Raw genomic sequence first — 18,294 nt, 5'->3', positions numbered from 1 at the left:
CAAAACAAAGGAAGATTTAGTATTTCATGTGAGAACTAAGCTTAAGAGTCAACAAGTTAGGGCAAATAAATGGATAGGTTTACCATACTTCACTGAAATTAAGTTAGTGTATATTTTATATTTTTATTATATAATAGAATTACAAAACTGAAAAAAAAATGAAGAACAAAATAAACATTTAATGTATTGCTTGCAAAATACGGTAACTGCTAGGTTTATTGGGTTTTTTTTTAAAGTGACATGTTAAAGCAGTTATATTGTTTAAGTCGGGTGGCCAACAGTAGCTTTCCAGATGTTTTTTGCCTACAACTCCCATCAGCCCCAGCCAGCATGGCCAATGACTGGGGCTGATGGGAGTTGTAGGAAAAAAACATCTGGAGAGCTACCCCTGGTTTAAGTGATTGGATTGTGTTAAACTTTATGTTTTAAAAAATATTTTATGGATTCCCATTTGCAAATATCAAAGGCATAGCAAGTAACAGCAGTTCATGTTTTGGTTTTAGAGAATGCAAGAAACCCTGTCCACCCTGCTGGATGAAGTTTTCAGGCTTTAAAATGTTAAAAATTTCTATTATAAAGCAGCAATAGACTTAGAAGTTGGTATTTATTCTCTTGCTGCTCAAAAGTTGTATGCTGTTAGAAATAGTTTAGTGAGTTTGTTACCAAATAACAGTTGCAAATTTGGCAAGTTCACTCACTCTCCTTTCCCCATCCTATTTCTGTGGCCGACCAGTAGGATTGCCAGGTCCAACTCAGGAAATATCTGGGGACCTTGGGGGTGGAGCCAGGAGACTTTCCCATTCCCAAAAAATAAATAAAAACGCAGCAGTGTAGTTCCCCTGAATACAGTCTTCATTTCCTCCTCCTTTTTATTCTGCATTCAAATGGTTCCACAGCAGCTGCACTTTCATAAAAGTGAACTCACACACACACACACATAAAGCAGCCAAAATAAACATGCCCAAAATGTGATCTCCCTGGGACAATTGTATAGATAGCTCACTGGAGTTGCTGGATGCAACAATCTGCTGTATTTCAACCAGCTTACAGAGAGAGATGTCTGGGGGGGTGGAGTTTTCCTCTGTCCCATACTCAGGTTTTAGTTAACTCTATCCCTTTTACTACTCAAACTACTCAAACAGCTTCTGAAAGGAATGCAAAACAAACAGAGGGATTGGGCTCTCTGGCTTCTTCTCTTACATGCACGTGGCTTTTCCTGCTTGCCCCTCTCCCACAGCTTCAGTCTAGCTGAGCTCTAAAGTCACATTGTGGCTGTTGGGGTAGGGCTTCTCTCTTCTGGTCAGCTGGCCAGCAGGAGCCTGCAAGACCGGAGGATCCCCCGGCTGGAACTGGGGACTGACAGACCTACTGACTAGCAGTATTGTGCAGCTTTATAGGTCCAGTCTTAACTTACTTGACCAAGGGTACTGTTCTTTGCTACCCACAGATATTCCCTATGTGCTGCATAGGGAATTCATTCCCTATGTGCTGCAAGGGCTGATGGACTGTGTCAGCCTACCTGCGGCCAAATTATGTTTGTCAGGGAAAGAGACTTGTACTCTATTAGGCAGTTGTTCGGGTGCATGATGATGTATGACAGCACATTCTTTATCAGTCCAGGGTTGCAGTCTAGGTTAGTTGTAGAAAGATCACTACAGAATGTCATGACTTCTCAAGTGTTTCCATAGCTGGAGATGCAGAATCTCACATTTTCGTGTGCAAAAGGTCACACTACCCTTTGGTATATAGACCACTGTTAGTCTTTTCAGTTTGCATAATTTAGTGTACAGAGGTTAGCCCAAATCATCAGAGAAGACTGTGTGACTTCTCCATTGACTGCATTGAACATTTTGATGTGCAAAATATCACACTACCCTTTGGTATATAGATGTCAGTTATATATGTATGAAAATACACACACATGCTGTTCCAAACGTATGAGGAATCTAATAATTTAATGGCATGAGAATAATTTTATAAGAACAGAATTCAGCCAATATTTTCAGCTGACTAATCTTTGCGCACAAAAATCAGCCCACTTCAGCTGACTAATCTTTACCCAAAAATACAGTTCAAGATAGGTATTTAGCAGTATTATTCAATGACATGCATTAGTTTCCCAAAAAGTATGACAAATATTTAAAAGTTTGTGAGCTTTCCCTTTATGAAGATATTCTCTTATACAAAAATCCAGCAATTTTTTTAAAAAGTATCTTTGATCTCCTTTGTAGTCGTCCTGTAAAGTTTATTTAGTTATCATTGAGAGTGAAAAGACCTCTTAATGTTGGTTTATATATCTCCATTTAATTGAGACAGAGATTGGTTTCAAACTTTCTCCTTTTATGTTTCATTCTCAGATGGACAAAAGAGGAAGAAGTCATTACGAAAGAAACTGGACTCCCTTGGAAAGGAGAAAAACAAAGATAAAGGTACAGCATTGCACAGATCTATACAAAATGTTGTGAGGCTCCTCCCTCTCTAGCTCCGCTGGCTTGCCCTCTGCTGTCTTGCCAGATGTCTCAGGCAGGTCTCTCCAGCCTCAGAATGGGGAAGGCAAGGGGTTGCACTACCTTATTCCTTCTCCTCTCCCCAAGACCATCTTTCCTAGGAACCTGCCTTTAAAGGCCCAAATTGTATACCCCTTTCCTGGGTATACCTGGCCTCTGTCTGTGGGAGGGCAATGATTTGCTCCTGCCCTGTGTCTCCTACTGAGCTGCTGGGTAGCTGCTCCTATCCCATCTGCCCTCTTTCATGCCATACAGGCTATGCCAAGGCTCAGGTGGAATAGCCTGCTAGCCTACAGTCCTCACTCCTGTTCTTCCCTGGCACTCCTAAGCCTAGGCCTCTGGGACTGGGCTGCTGTTAGTCTTACTTGCTGATTCAGGCTTCTGTGGCCCAGCCGTGGCTTGAGTTCTAGCTTGCCTCTGTGCAGGCCCTTCTGGCCCCTCCCTGGCTTCTGCAGAGGCTGTAGAAGCTGCTGTCTTCTCTGGTCTGCTCCAGTGTTGGACCCCAGCTGGTTTCTCCACCTGTGCCTGGAGTTGGGGTGTCAGGTAAGAGCTCATGTAGTTGTCTAGGAAACTGCCAGCAGGGATGGGGTCACTGGGAACTTTGTCTCCCATGGTGGCAGAGGGGAGTCTGGTCCTGAGTTTGATCGCATCTCTGGACAAATGTATGGCTAGTATGTTGTTTGAGTTGTCCTGGAATTCTCATCCTATTGCATTGTTTATTGGATGTCTTATGCTGTAAATACATTCTTTTTATTCTCTGTGGTTCTCATTGAGTGTCAGCAAGAATGACAGGCTATAAATAAGAGTAAATAAAATAAATAAATAACACGTGAATTCATACATATTCCTACATTCAATACATGTAATACAGAGCTTGGATAAAACATATTTCTATCTGTTTCTTGGAACTCAAGACACAGACACCTATGCACTGACCAGAAGCAGACATGCAATACTTTTCTTCCTCTTATGCACTCAGAATGTACCTGGGAACCATGTATTTGTTTGTATAGTATAGTGGGTTCAACGCAAGGAAGAGGCGAGATGGTAGTGATCATAGCTCTTTATTGCAGTACAGCATAGTATAGGGCTGCACTCTAAGACTGGCTAATTGGGCCCACAGGGCCAACTATATACCACTCAGGGTTCCTGCGCAAGCACATTATTGGATCATTTAAACCAGCAGGGGACCCTTGATTGGAGCAGGGCAGCAGGGATTTGGATCCTGCTGCCCATTGTTCCTGAGTCCCCAAGCTCCTTCCTTCTGGCTCCAATGAGCCTGGCAGGAACACCCATATCAGTCTTCACTTCAGTCCACATACATAACAGTTTGTTTATTTATTGATCTGATAGTCCTCTGCAGTTTGAGAGATGTTTTTTTAACAATTAAATTTTTAATAGAATTGTTCGTTTTCAAGATGCATTTATTAAAAATGTGCCCCTGGGAAAACTCTCAGTAGTTTAGTTGGATTAATTATATGATTGATGTATCAGAGGCTGCTAAGTGGTCCAGCAAGATTACTATATGGGAACTTAAGAATTTTCAGATGACAGTCATCCACTGAGCTACCAAAGCAGTCTTTCCACATTCATAGCCAGACTTAAATGTATCAAGGAAAAAAGCATAATTTGAGAAATATAAAATCACAATATTCATAAAAACCATCATAAAAGTTAAAAGTTAAGTGCACTGTCAGATCATAACTGTCTTGGTGATACCATGTGGTTTTCAAGGCAAAAAAAATGAGCAGAGGTAGAACTGGTTTCCTCTACATCAGGGGTGGCCAACGGTAGCTCTCCAGATGTTTTTTTTGCCTACAACTCCCATCAGCCTCAGCCAGCATGGCCAATGGCTTGGGCTGATGGGAGTTGTAGGCAAAAAACATCTGGAGAGCTACCTTTGGCCCCCCCCTGCTCTACATAGTGGTCTCACATTCAAGTACTGACCCTTCTTAGCTTCCAATCTCTGACATCAGGTTGATTTGGATCTATTCAGACTGCTAACATCATCATCTTGATTTGATGAATCACCTCATTCCAGCTGGTGACGGGTTCTAGGCAGTGTACAACAATAAAAGTATATATAGTTGTCAATAAAACCAGTTAGTTAAAAAAGAAATTACAAACCCCCATTGTGTCTTTTGTAAAGTGTTATCAATTCCTGCTTTTCAGACGCTGCATCGGGAGCAGGGGACCCCCCTTAAGGGGAGGAGGGGAGTGATGCCAGCTTAGCAACTATTGCTGTTCTCAAGCAAAAGCCTTGCAGAACATCTCTGCTTTACATGACCTGCAAAATTATAAAAGATCTCACAGGGCCCTGGTGTCTTTCAGCAGAGCATTCTACCAGGTTGGAGCCAGGACTGAAAAGGTCCTGGCCCTCATTGGAGACAGTCAGACCTCTTTAGGGCCAGGGATCACCAGCAGATTCCAACAAGTGGAGCATAATGCTCTTCCAGGGAGGTAGTGAAGGAGGCGGTTCCATAGAAGCGTTGGTCCCAGACCACTCAAGGCCTTGAAGGCCATAACCAAAATGTTGAATTTGACTCGATACTCAACTGGCAGCCAGTGTAGCTGGCGCAGCACAGGTAGAATACGTGCTGTCATGGCATTCCCATTAGGACTTGTGCTGCCGCATTCTGGACCTGTTGAAATTTCCAGGTCAAAGTCAAGGGTAGGCCAGAGTAGAGCAAGTTACAACCTGGACGTGACCGTCACATGGATTACTGTAGCTAGGTCCGAACGAGACATGAGGGGGGCGGGGAGCCAGTTGCCTAGCTTGGCGTAGATGAAAAAATGCCACTTTGGCGATATGTATGACCTGGGCCTCCATTGAAAGAGAGTCACTACCCAAACTCTTGACAGTTGGCACTGGTGTCAATAGCACCCCATCAAGAGCTGGTAATCTGCACTCCAACTCCAGCCCCAGTTTCCTGGTCTAACTAACTAGAGTAGTTAGACTGCTCTATTTAGAACAGCTGCAATAAAATAATCCCAATCAGCCAGAAAGAGGTAATCACTGAGAGAGACTGTTGATTGTATTGACACACCTTGAGTCTCACTGAGAAACAATGTGAATTAAATAAATACATTATATGTATATTTCTATATTCCTTGGTCCCCTACTAACAATAGAGCTCTGTGTCACAGAGTCTCAATTCAGATTCTTTTTAAAAACATGGTTTAATTTTATTATGGTTAGCATGATTATGTAAATGTAGGCCATTCCACTAACTATAGTTCTTTTGGATCTTGCAAACCAGAATCTGAATTTATTAGGATTTATAAACCACAGTTTGTTTTAATTATATTTTCACCTAACTGAATGCAGAAATCCTACCATAAGCATGGTTTAATAATACTTTGGTCTCTACTACCAGAGAGAAATCAGTGGTGAGGGAGTTTGTGAGGCTTTAGTTGGGCAGTGCAAAGCAGGCTGGGATATCAGCCAGGGGAGATAAGGAAACCAGTATTTGTCAAGGCAACTCAGGACTTGAGTTGTCTTTGCATTGTTTCCTGTATTCATAAACCAGCCAAAGTTAAAATAAACCACTGTTTGGTGCTGCATCTGAATTAGTCCAGTAACTCAAGGCATCATACAACTCCATGGTTTATTTTAACTGTAGTTAGGTTATGAAACCAGAATTCAGCTCACAAAAAATCAATCCAATCTTGGCTTGTATTAACAGATTCTGATTTCAGCACCTTTGCTATTTTCTCCTGTTGCTTGCTAGGAAGACTAGCAGAAGAAACTGTTTTTTTTTCCTTACTCCCCCCACAACGTGACAAATAACCTCTTGCTACTGATTTCATAGCACCACCCACATACAAACACAACCAATGTGTCCACCCAATGCCTCAGCACTGTTTTAGGTTATACATGACACTAGGGGTGTGCGCTCAGATATAACAAAGCCCAGTATATATATATTTAAAATTATTGGGTTTTTAAAATATGTTTGGCTCTTCAAATGGTATCTGGGATTTTCCAAGATACTGGTGAATGGGTCCCAAAAATTATCCCATAAATATTTGGGATTAACTGGGAGTATCAAAAGCCAGTGTTGGAAGGATCGCACGACTGTCTCCCCCCCGCCCTCGGGAATGTCTTTTGTCTTCCGGGGCTTGGTATCAGCTTGTCAGGTTGATTTGCATTAGGATATGCCTTTTAAAATTATTTTGTTGACTTTGAAAAGTTACGTTCTTTGCTCAAGTTGCTTCATGTCAAGTTTGCTTTTTGTCATGAATTCTCAGCTTTACATTGCTATAGATGCTTGGGTTGTACATTGCATTTCTATAGGCCAGGGGTGGGGAACCTTTTTTCTGCCAAGGGCCATATGGATATTTATAGCATCATTCGCGGGTAGGGTTGCCAAGTCCAATTCAAGAAATATCTGGGGACTTTGGGGGTGGAGCCAGGAGACGTTGGGGGTGGAGCCAGGAACAAAGGTGTGACAAGCATAATTGAACTCCAAGGGAGTTCTAGCCATCACATTTAAAGGGACAGCACACCTTGTTAAATGCCTTCCTTCTATAGGAAATTCAATTCAATTTATTGCATTAGCACATATTGCCATAGGATCAAACAACTAGATTCAGCAATAAAACAAAAGAAACAAGGAGAGAGAGAGAGAAAACAGAATACCTCATTCCTTAATACAATAAGATACAACAAAACTCAATTTTAAAAAACAGATTTAAAATTTAAAGCATCAGAAAAAATTTAACCGGTACCACACTAATAAGCTACCCAGAATAATAATAATGAACAATTAGTGTGGTACAGTCTTCATTTTCTTTTCCATAATGCCAGTCATGAATCTTGCAACTTGGAGGGTAATATGTCTATCTCCGTCAGACAGCAAGAAGACTAGTTTCTCCTGATTTGACTTACCAAAAAGAGAAGATAAAATATGATCCAGAAACCTATCCCGTTCAATCTTAAAATCAGGACAATAAAATAGGGAGTGATAGAGGTCCTCAATGGATGTTAGGTCACAAGTACATACTCTTTCCTGAAAAGGAATCTGCCTAAACCGGCCTCCTATAAGAAATAATGAAGGATAGGGGCACTTTCTTTTGGGGCTCATAAAATTGGACCCCCTGGTCCAATCATTTTGAAACTTCGGCGGTATTTTGGGGAGAGGCGCTAGATGCTATACTAAAAATTTGGTGCCTCTGTCTCAAAAAACAGTCCCCCCAGAGCCCCTGATACCCGCAGATCAATTCCCCATTATTCCCTAAGGGAATCGTTCTCCATAGGGAATAATAGAGTGCCCAGTAGACATTTCCCTCTCCCCCCCCCCGCTTTCTAAAGTGGGGGGGAGGGCCTCCAAACCAGGGAATCCTCTGCCCTCTCCCTCTCTCACACATACAAACACTTATTGGATCTGGTTCCTGCACAACTTTACTTGCTCTGAAAATGAAAGCAAAACAAAGGGAGGGGCTGTTCTCTGACGAAACTGTTACTGACCCTTTCCCATGAAGCACTTCCTGTTTCCTGCTCAGCTTTAAAGGCACACATTTTAAAAACGGACCTGTTTGCAGGTTTCTAAACCTGCTGGAGCTCTAAAGATACCTGGTGACTGTGGGGCGGGGCTTCCCCCACCGGTCAGCTGGCTGGGGGTGGGGTGAAGCCTGTAAAAATGGGGGATCCCCCGCTGGGACCTGGGGATTGGGAAGCCTATTCGTGGGCCATAATAAATTATCAATTTAAAAAACACTGCTCCGCCAAGGGAGAATGATTCAGGCCAGCAAAATTAATGCAAATAATTGTTTTTCTATTTGAAGTCATGTGGGGAGAGCCTAATCTGGCACACACACACACACGGCCCGCCGCCCTAGGTAAATGCATAGGCCCAGGGCTTTTTTGTAGAAAAAGCCCAGCAAGAACTCAGTAGCAAATTAAGACCACATCTCCTAATATTAGCATATTAGGCCACACCGTCTTGGATAATCAAGTGCAAGCTGAACTGTGACAGTAACTTTTCCAGGCCCTGCAGCAATTCTGGCTGGCCAGCCAGGCCCCAGGGAGGCTGCCACACAGTACATCTGGGGCCTGTGGTCCCTGCCTTGCCCTGGGGAGGCTGCTGCACAGTGCGGCTGGGCCCCACGATCCTCGCTGGCCAGTTAGGCCCCAGAGAGGCTGCCACATGGCTTGGTTCAGCCCAGCAATCCCCGAGGGCCACACCAAGTGACCTCGGGGGCCTGTTATAGGCTCTTGGGTTGTACATTGGCTGAAGTCTCTGATTTTCAATTTGCTACAGCATTCCTTTGGCTTGGGTGATTCTTGGGTTGTGCATAAGTAGCGATTCTTGGATTTTACATCCTCCCCCCCACCGGAATCTATGGAGGATTAGGGCACTCTGTTCAAGACCCATAGAATTAGGATTCTTGATCCAATTGATTTAAAATTTGGTGGCTATTTAAAGTACAGGCACCAGCAGCTTTGCTACAATTTTGGTGCCAGTAGCTTTAAAAATGACCCCTCTAGCCTCCCTGGAAAAGATTTTCCATAGGGAATAATGGAGCCAAAAGTATGAGAATCCCCCCTCCCCTCCCCCCAAAAAAAGATCCAATTACCAAACCAGTATTTGGAAACCATGGGTACTGATATTTTTCCTCTGCCTTATATCCAGGATTGAAAAATCCATTTTTTTGAGCTGCACATCCCTAGTAGACATATTCCTCCATCCTTTGATGCATAAACTCAACAGGTTTTTCACTCCCCACAAACACTATCTGCCATTCACATACTGGACTGTTCATACGCAGTCTGCAGAGCCTCTATAAGAGCCTACAGATGTCATACCAATTTCCAGTCATTCAGTAAACACATAAGTGAAGTGGATTAAATGTGCATTACTCAACAGACAAAACAAGTACCAGGTAGTAAGAATTGTAAACCCTAATGTGAATAGATTGGTAGAAAAAGATGAGAGAGACTTAGATGGGAGCACAGTCAACAAAACAGCCCTGCTTGCTTTCCACTTCATCCAGCCCCTCCTCTGGCCTATTGTTTCTGTCTAATTAAGTAAGTTTGCCCACATCCAGGTGGGACCTGGAGATCTCCCAAAATTTCAGATGTTCTCTAGACTAGAGAGATTAGTTACCATGGAGAAAATGGCTACTTTGGATGATAGGCTCTATGGCATTCTAATTCACTATGTCTCTCACCTCACTAAACCGCCAGGAATTTCCTTACCTGGATTTGGCAACCCTACTAATAAGAGTACAGTTGGTGTTTTTAAAAACCGTGTTTCCAAACACAGACTTTAAAGAAAGGGATTTGTTGCTGATACTCCCAAAGTGTGTTGAGGAATTTCTGGGTCTTGAAAAGGGAGGAGGCTGGAGTTAAGAGGTGAGTTTGTTGTCAGACTCAAGGATGTGGAAAGACAACCTTCCACTGAAATTTGACCAAAGATAAGAGCTGCTTAGTTTTGAGCCCCTCTTATGATGAGGCTCTGTAGGCATGGTGGGTGGAAAGTATCAACTGGAAACAAGTCATGAATAAGCCGGGATATTTCAAATTTGTATATCATATGAAACTAGTTTCAAAGGGTAGCTGTGCTGATCCACAGTAGGACGGCTAGATTCTAGTCCACTACCATCCTAGACACCAGCAAGTTGTTGGGGTTTTAGGCTTTTGAGAATCAAAGCTCCTTTTGTCAGATGCCTAATGAAAGGAGCTTTGATGCTTGGAAGCTCATACTCCCAAAATCCTGTTGGACTCTAAGGTGCATCTAGCTATGAAACTAGAGCTATGACTAACTCTGATAAATGAACCAGGTTTTGGTTTGACAGACTATCAAGAAATAGGTAGTCTCCTAATTAGTTGGGGGAATTAGCAAAGCAGACAGAGTGAAAGGCAAGTAACTGGGATACTCCACCTATATGTATCAGGATTTTTCTCCTTACGAGAACTCTCAAATGAACCAGGCAGATGTTCAACCAGGAAGATTTTTATTAAAAAGAAAATAAAACAAAAATGCATAGACACAGAAGAACTAACTAAGAAACAGGGAGGAAGCGGAGAGAGTTTTAAGGAAGGGAGAGATTTTTAGAGAAGGGTGATTATTACCAGTCTTGAGGAGATCTGTGGAAGCAGCAGTCAAAGAGCAAAATGGCCAGCAATTTGGGAAGTGAAAGAGTAGAAAACCTGCATGCAAGTAGGGGTGTGCAGAGGATTCAAAAACAAACATATGCTACTTGGGGTAGCAGAATGCTCCAGATACAGGCCAAAATGTACTCTGGGACAAGAAAGATGCATTTATCAGAAAAACAATAGCTTAATAGGCTTTTCTTAGGTGGACCGAGGTGTGGAAGAGGCTTGTTGATGTCTGCAAGTACCCAAAAGGAAGGCTAACGGTTTAGGTGAATAAAATTAAGCATTGATTAACTGCCACTCAGTTAAGGTAAGTGAATGCAAGGGAAGTGAGGTTGGAAGTTGATGGGATTAATTCAAGTGTGAGTCAATATATCCTGAAAGACCCATTGTCCCAAATTATGGATCTCTGTGTGAGGGGGGATGGAGGAGACAGTAGACAGCCTCTCTGACTCACATTTCCAAAATACTTCCTCAGGCTTGTTCCTGACTGGCATCCATTTTGTTTCATTTTGGGCTGGGCAGTGCCCTACATTTAGGATTTTGGGGGTGATATAAGAACGGTGTTTATAGTTATTTTAGCTATAAATTTCCCCTCTGTGAGAGGAGAGGATCTGACTACTAACATTATAGTTAGTTCCATTAAACCACAGTGTGGTATTATGTTTTAACTGACCCACTGTGCCTGTTATTACCATATAATAATATTTGTGTCAAAGATGGATGTCCTTCCCTGAGATTTATTTTAGGAACTTACACATTGTACGTGTGAACTTTGATGAACTGGCCCACGGTGGTTACCGAAGTGAATGTGCTCCAGCAAAACTGATGGTGTGTCTTCTATACTAAACTTGAGGAAACTTGAACAATTGGTTGCCTTCCAAGCAGCATATGCCTTTGTGGGGTTTCTCCTTTGTGTTATGCCCAATCACTTAAATAAACCGCTCAGTATTGTTCTTTTCTGTACGGATGTGAGTGTACTGCAGAGACTTGATTCATGGTCAACCCACGCTGCTCCAAGCAACATTCATAGTCATCCCCCGACCCCCACCTTTCCTCTTTATGCTTGACAGTGAGTTGAAAATGTTCTGTTCAGTGCTTCGCACAATTGTGTTTTTAACAAGCATTTTGAAAGTTTATTTTATAAAGTGAATGTCTTTCATTGCCAGGCAACTTCTCCAAAACAAACATTCTTCTCTGTACAGCACAGCACGTGTAGGCGTCTGTACACAGATGTGTCTTGAGGGTTCTCATTCACAGTTGTGCTCTCCCATTTTTGCCTGCCTGCAAGCCTTGATTTGCAGATGTTGTGCTTTGTTGTCATTTAATGCTTGCATACTAGTAAGAAGGCTGTAACTAAGGAGAAGAATGTAGGATTTCTAAAGTATGTTTCATAAGCTTATTATGACATGACTTTATGCAGATAAACAGTAAGAAGTGTACAAAATGTTCCCTCTGTTAAGCAAAAGGGTTCATTCATTTACATCATCCATGATCTAAGACTGTTTCAGAAGTTGCTAGCTTAACATTATTATGGTGGAAAAGCCTGCATCCACATGCACTTGGTAGTCACAGGTACATGGATCAAATAATATCCATCATCAGCTATTCTCTTGGGAAAACTCCACCCACGCCTCATACCAGAGACAGCTACCTTGCTACTGTTTACATGATCTCTTTTACTGCAATGAAAAAGAAATAAGCCAAGAGCTTCATTTTTCCAGGAATTCTTGGTTGTTTTGTCTCTGCGTATAAACATTTTAAATAAGCAATTGTGTGAGCAGTCTTTTACTAAATAAGATTAGATGATAGCAAAACTTCAGGTTTTTTTCCTCTACTAGATCATGATTATATGGAGAGGCAATAGCTTTTTAGAGATAAATTTGTTCTTTTTCACCCAAGTGGTGACTTGTGAATTTTACTGTGTATTGTAAGAAAAGTATATTATTCTGTAGCAATCTTGAGCAAGCAAGTATGACTTCCTTTCCACCTCTTGCTCTTGAACCACTTTTCCTATGTAAGAATGAGGCAAACTGTTGGAAAGATTAGAGGGAGGACTAATTAACATGGTCTGTTTGGGGAATCTACTAACATTTATCTTTGCAAGAGCCCTTTATTCATAGGAAACCACACTGAGAAAAGCAGCTTCTCAACGATTACTGGGAAGGAATCCTTCAGGGGCTTGGGTCCTAAACCTTGCTTCTGCTTGCGCTGTCCGTGGTCAATTATAGTGGTCCCCTGCACTGGAGTGTATTCCTCTGGCACTAGGTGCTTTTAGACTAATTGAAAGACACAGATTTTTTTGTGAATGCCCACAGCTGGAGAAAAGTACTCTGCAACTGTGGAGCACCAGCACTATGGGGAAAGGTGCATTTGGAACCAAGGCTTGAAATCCAAGCCCAGACCTTCATGATATCACTAGCTAATATGCCAGTTCTATCTCCTTTTCTCAGCTGTTTGCTCCATTTCACCTTGCATCATTAAGCAGAATGACCAGAGTTCTAGTTCTGCAGGGCAAAGCCATAGCAGGACCTATTTATATGTAGATTTTGTGGAGATTATGTGCATTTTAAAAAAAAATGAAATTATAATCTGAAATTCCCAGTACCATTTCACTTTACCCACAAATTCAAATTTCTCAAATAGATTGTTACTTGCATGCAGCAAAAAGTCATGAAAAATGAATCACAGAAAGAATTAGCCTTGGAGATACACTGGGAAGAGGGGCAGATTAGTTCCATGAGCCTTCCAGTGCCTTCTTTGAGGGTGCTGCACCACCTTATCATCCTGTGCCCCCATCTTTTTTTTATTATCATCAGCCTTTATTGGCATAAAAGAAATAAGTTATACAGAATAAAAGGATTACCAAGTTATACAGAATAAAAATTACCTATAAATAATAAAAGGTACAGTTAAAATTTAGAAACATCATTATCAAAAGCCTTTGGCATATCATGGTGGCCAGAAAAATAAACTTGGCTTCTATTTCACTGTCTTTGCCCCCATCTGTTCCTCATTCATACAGTAAGAGAAGGTACACATGGGACTGTTTTTGCATTCTGCTAGGAGCAGCAACAGAATCCAGCACACTGATTGCTGGAATTCTCTTCCTAACTGTTATTGTAATTGTTGTTGCCCACAGGGGATGATCTACTGTGGTACAGAGTAGGTGGCTTCATCTTCTGGGAAGTGAGTGTATAGATGGTGCTTCTAGACCAATGGCACTTAGTTGCCTACCTGCTGGGGGAATGTTCTTGCCACTACCATAGCAGTGGAGCAATAAGAAGCAGATGCTGCTCCTGCCACTTGCCCCCTCCAAACACTGACAGCTGCTGCTAGTAGCCACTGGCGCTCATTCAAGGTATTTCTTAACGTGGCATAATGAATAACTTATTTGTATTGGCAAAATGTCATTGTTGTCAGGGAGAACATGCTGCTTGCTCTTTTGCTATACAGAATAAGAATCATTGCCACTATCTATGCATCTACTCCTTGTAGCATCAAGGATGGGCTTGGAGAGAGCTCAGAGTAATCCTAACTGCTCTTTCCTCAGCTCCTGGGACATAAATTTTCTGATCCTGGGAAGAAGGTCTTGGAAAGAAGGGGCTAGAGAGTGTACAGTCTAAAAACCTGCTGTTCCAGTCCCACCAGCATCAGAGGCCCAACAGCAGCCGATTTCTCTGTGGTTTGGGCTCTTTTTCTAGCAGGAGCTCCTCTGCATATTAGGCTATGCCCCCCTGATGTAGCCAATTCTCCAACAGTTTAGAGGGCTTTTAGTATAGGGCCTACTGTAAGCTCCAGGAGGATTGGCTACATCAGGGAGGCATGGCCTAATATGCAGAGGAGCTCCTGCTAGAAAAAGAGCTATCACTTTTGACATATCCCCTCTGGGAAACGCATCTCTGTGAGAACAATACTTCTCAGTTTTCAGAATAATACTTTGTGTTTTCTGTAATTTCTTACAGTTTGGTGAAGGAAGGATAGGTTGTAAAGAAGTTAGGAATGGATGAGCTACAGCAGAAGCTATTCTCCTCAGTGAGTGCATAAAATATTAGACTTCTATTTTAAAATGTTGAAAACTGATTTAAGTATCTTACTAGATCTATATCCTGTTTGTTTGTTTAGCATAAATTCACGTAGTGAAAGAGAGTCAGATTCTGGTGGCTGTTGCTCAGCACCTGAATCTAGTGTCAAAAGTAAGCTATCCCAGCAACTGCTTGATAATCTGTAGCAGGGCACGGGCACCATTTATCATATATACCATGTATAAGGAATATGTCTAGGGATAACTGTGGACAGATAAGATGAGGCTGATTGGAATCATAGAAGCAGAGCCCACTCAGTTATGTTGCTATTTACTTTCAGTTCAATACACATCTTCCCCTCCCCCAATTTGGTGTACATATCAGTAATGTTATGATGCTTCTGTTCTTTTAAAGTGAAGGAACATGAATAGTTGCTTCTTCTTGTTACTGAAGTAGCTACAGAAGCCACGTAAGTGCTGGCATTTTAAAAGGTAATTTACAAACAGTATAAGATAATTGAGTGCTACTTAAAGGCATTAATAATAATTTTGACACTCATGTAGTCTAAAAAAAGGAAGAACACTGGAAAATCAATCAACAACTCAAAACATCCTAACTTGACTATGGCACCTTCTACATTTGGACCTCCATCTGAGTTTGACATACATTCTTTTACCTTGCAGGAAACCTTTGCTAAAACAGCATCCATATGTCCCAGGACAATTGTGGGGCAAAACTGGGGTGAACCCAGTGTAATTTAAAAACTGAGGGGGGGGGGGAAACCAAGGTAAAACCAGGAGTGAACTCTGATGTAGTATAGAATGTCCATTCAGGAAAGAGCTGCACTGGCTACCTATTGTGTTCCGAATCTGTTTCAAGGTGTTGGTATTGACCTTTAAAGCCCTTTATGGTCAGGGACAAAAAATCTGCTGTCCACCCCTGGACCAAAGGAGGTTGCGTTTGACATGAGCCAGGGCCTACTCAGTGGCAGAACCAGAGTTATGGAATGCTCTCCCGGAGGCCATAAGGGCCCTGCGGGACCTTCCTACATTCTGCAGGGCCTGTAAGACCGAATTGTTTCAACAGGCCTGAGAGAGAGCTGCCACCTGACATCAGCTAGAGTTCCCTGTGACCAACCGTCTGAAAAGCAGAACCATCAACATAGTAATGGTACAGCACCGTGGAATAGTTTTTAAATTTTAATTGTATTAATGTTTTATAGATTTTATTGACTTATTGTTTTAAATCGTGGAAACGACTGTTGTAAGCTGCCCTGAGTCCGCTTGTGGAGAGGGCGGGATAAAAGTCTAATGTAAATAAATAAATAAAGTCTAGTGTAGAAAGGACCTACAGTGTATCACTTCTGTGAATCTTTATGACAATTGCGTTTTATTGTACTTGATAGAATCATAGGAGTACCTTACCTCATTCCACTACTACTTATTTCCGGGGAGGTGGGGAGTGTGAATAAATGTTTTATTTTAATTTTGTTGAAGCCAGAAAATGCACAGTCTTCTTTTCTGTTTACTTTCTACCCTTTTCTGTTAATATAAAGTTTTTCTTCTTGCTGTTTGTGCCAAAATTAGTTTCCACTGGGGACTTCAGCATGCCATAGCCTGTCTAAAAGAAGAAAGAAAGTCCCATAGTGAATATAAGAGAGTTCATTTCTGGAAAAAAAAATGCTTCATGTGTTTTTGATATACTGTTTATTTATCTTGATATAATGTTTTGTTTCATTTATTTATTTATGGCTCATACTTGGTTTAAGATAAGACATTGTGTCTTCTTAATAAAACATCTTTAACGGTAGCTGGGTGATATCAAACTATTGGTGTGTTAACTTGGAGAAATAGTCTGTATTCAAATAGTTTGTTTACTGTCAACCCTGAATTGAATTTTTAAATCTCATTAAAGGTTTTGGCAGTTTGGCTCTTACCTAATGGTTCCTTGATTCCACTGTTCTGTGGATACAGCTGAAATTTTAATTATAATAATGTATTTTTACAAGCTACCTGTCCAAAGATCAAATGGGGTTTGGGGCTACAAAAAAAAATCTTCAGCCTGTATATCTTTTCTTCCTCTGACTTCTTTTTTCTTTTACCTCCCCCTCCTGTTCTTAGTCTCCATTTATACTGACACCTCTCCTCATACAACTGCTCCAGAAACCTTAGGGAGGTTTACTTATGAGATGTGAAACTGCTAACTATATCTCCCAGACATTAGATTAAGAACATTATATAAATGTTCTTAATCTAATGTCTGGGAGATATAGAATCAATTTTAACATGGTAAACATGTAGTGTCTTAACAGGAAAATAATAAGCCCTCAGAAAACTTATTTTAACATTATAAATACATTGGTTTCATTTTGTTTTCAGAATTCATACCCCAAGCATTTGGAATGCCATTATCACAAGTAATAGCTAATGATCGAGCCTACAAACTGAAGCAGGATACTCAAAAAGAAGAGCAGAAGGAAGTTTCAGAGTTTGTAGCCTCCCATTTGCCATTTGGAAGTAAGAGGCAGAACAAAGAACTTTCAAGCAGTAACTCATCTCTTAGCTCCACCTCGGAAACGCCAAATGAATCTACTTCACCTAACACACCAGAGCCAGCTCCACGAGCAAGGAGGAGAGTAAGTGTCTTGCTGAGAACTAAGTAAATCCTGTTGGTACTGTGGAACTTTCCCAGGCATTGCTATTCACAAAAAGTTACAATCCCAGATCTGTTGTTATCCAGTTAAAGTCAGGCACAATTGAAATGATAGAAGTTGTAATGTTAACAGTCATTTCTCGTTCCCAGTTGTTCTTGAGAGAGAATGACACGTCTCTTGGCAACAAGGCTTCTTTGGAAACTTTTCTTTCCCCAAATCAGATTCCAGTTGGTCTTTCTAATTATTAAGGAAGCAACATTCTGCTTTGGTTTCCTCATTTTTTTTAGTAGATGAATATCATTAATGAGAATAAGGGTCAAACATATTATAAAAATCCTTGTGTTTGTGTAATAAAATCTCATCGTTATCATTCATTGGAGGAAAAAAAATTAAAAGACGCTTTCTTCATGAGAGTCACTAGTGTAAGAGTAACAAATAAGAAACTGGTCACTGGAGTTAGTCAAAGTTGTTGCATATAATTTCCCATTGTCAGTCTGAGAGCAGTTATCCTTATGGAAAACACAAGATATCTGGGAGAAGGACTTTTTTCTGCTATGTACAATTCTTTCCCCTGAATTTGTTTTTGGGCATTTATTTCTCATCTATTTAAAATTCATGCAAGCAGCGATAATTTTGACTATTTTGACAATAGTGTGAAAGCAGGGCATCATGACGTGTTTCAGTCTAGAATTTACTAGCTTATACTTCATGCATTGCATCAAGAGTCCTGTCTTACATATACGGTAACTTCCCATTATGTCACGGTACAAAATAAACCATCTCCTTGACCTGCTTAGTCAGAAGTCACTGATTCAGTAGGAGTTTTCCACAATGAGAGTACATAGGATTTTAGCCTTAGAATTTCCATACACATAAAAATATTCTGTTTCAGTTTCTTATATATATGAAATAATTACATAGAAGCCATGGATTGTATACTATAAAATGAAATAAATGCTGCAAGCATTATGTCTTGCTTAATCATTTTGCTTGCTAGTCTGGAACTTT

At 41.1% G+C, this 18,294-nt stretch overlaps 1 protein-coding gene across 2 annotated transcripts in view; it reads left to right on the top strand.

The window, feature by feature from the left end:
* Positions 1–18,294, top strand: part of ARHGAP6 (Rho GTPase activating protein 6) — a 331,686-nt gene that overhangs the window by 283,249 nt on the left and 30,143 nt on the right. For both annotated transcript variants that reach the window (XM_060233959.1, XM_060233960.1), the window contains exons 3-4: positions 2,358–2,429; positions 17,012–17,268. In XM_060233959.1, the coding sequence (XP_060089942.1) occupies positions 2,358–2,429; positions 17,012–17,268 (329 nt within the window). The remainder of the gene's footprint in view (positions 1–2,357; positions 2,430–17,011; positions 17,269–18,294) is intronic.

The sequence above is a fragment of the Heteronotia binoei genome, chromosome 3 (assembly GCF_032191835.1).
Source record: "Heteronotia binoei isolate CCM8104 ecotype False Entrance Well chromosome 3, APGP_CSIRO_Hbin_v1, whole genome shotgun sequence".
NCBI classification, from domain to species: domain Eukaryota; kingdom Metazoa; phylum Chordata; class Lepidosauria; order Squamata; family Gekkonidae; genus Heteronotia; species Heteronotia binoei.
This window is presented reverse-complemented; position numbering and strand designations above follow the sequence as displayed.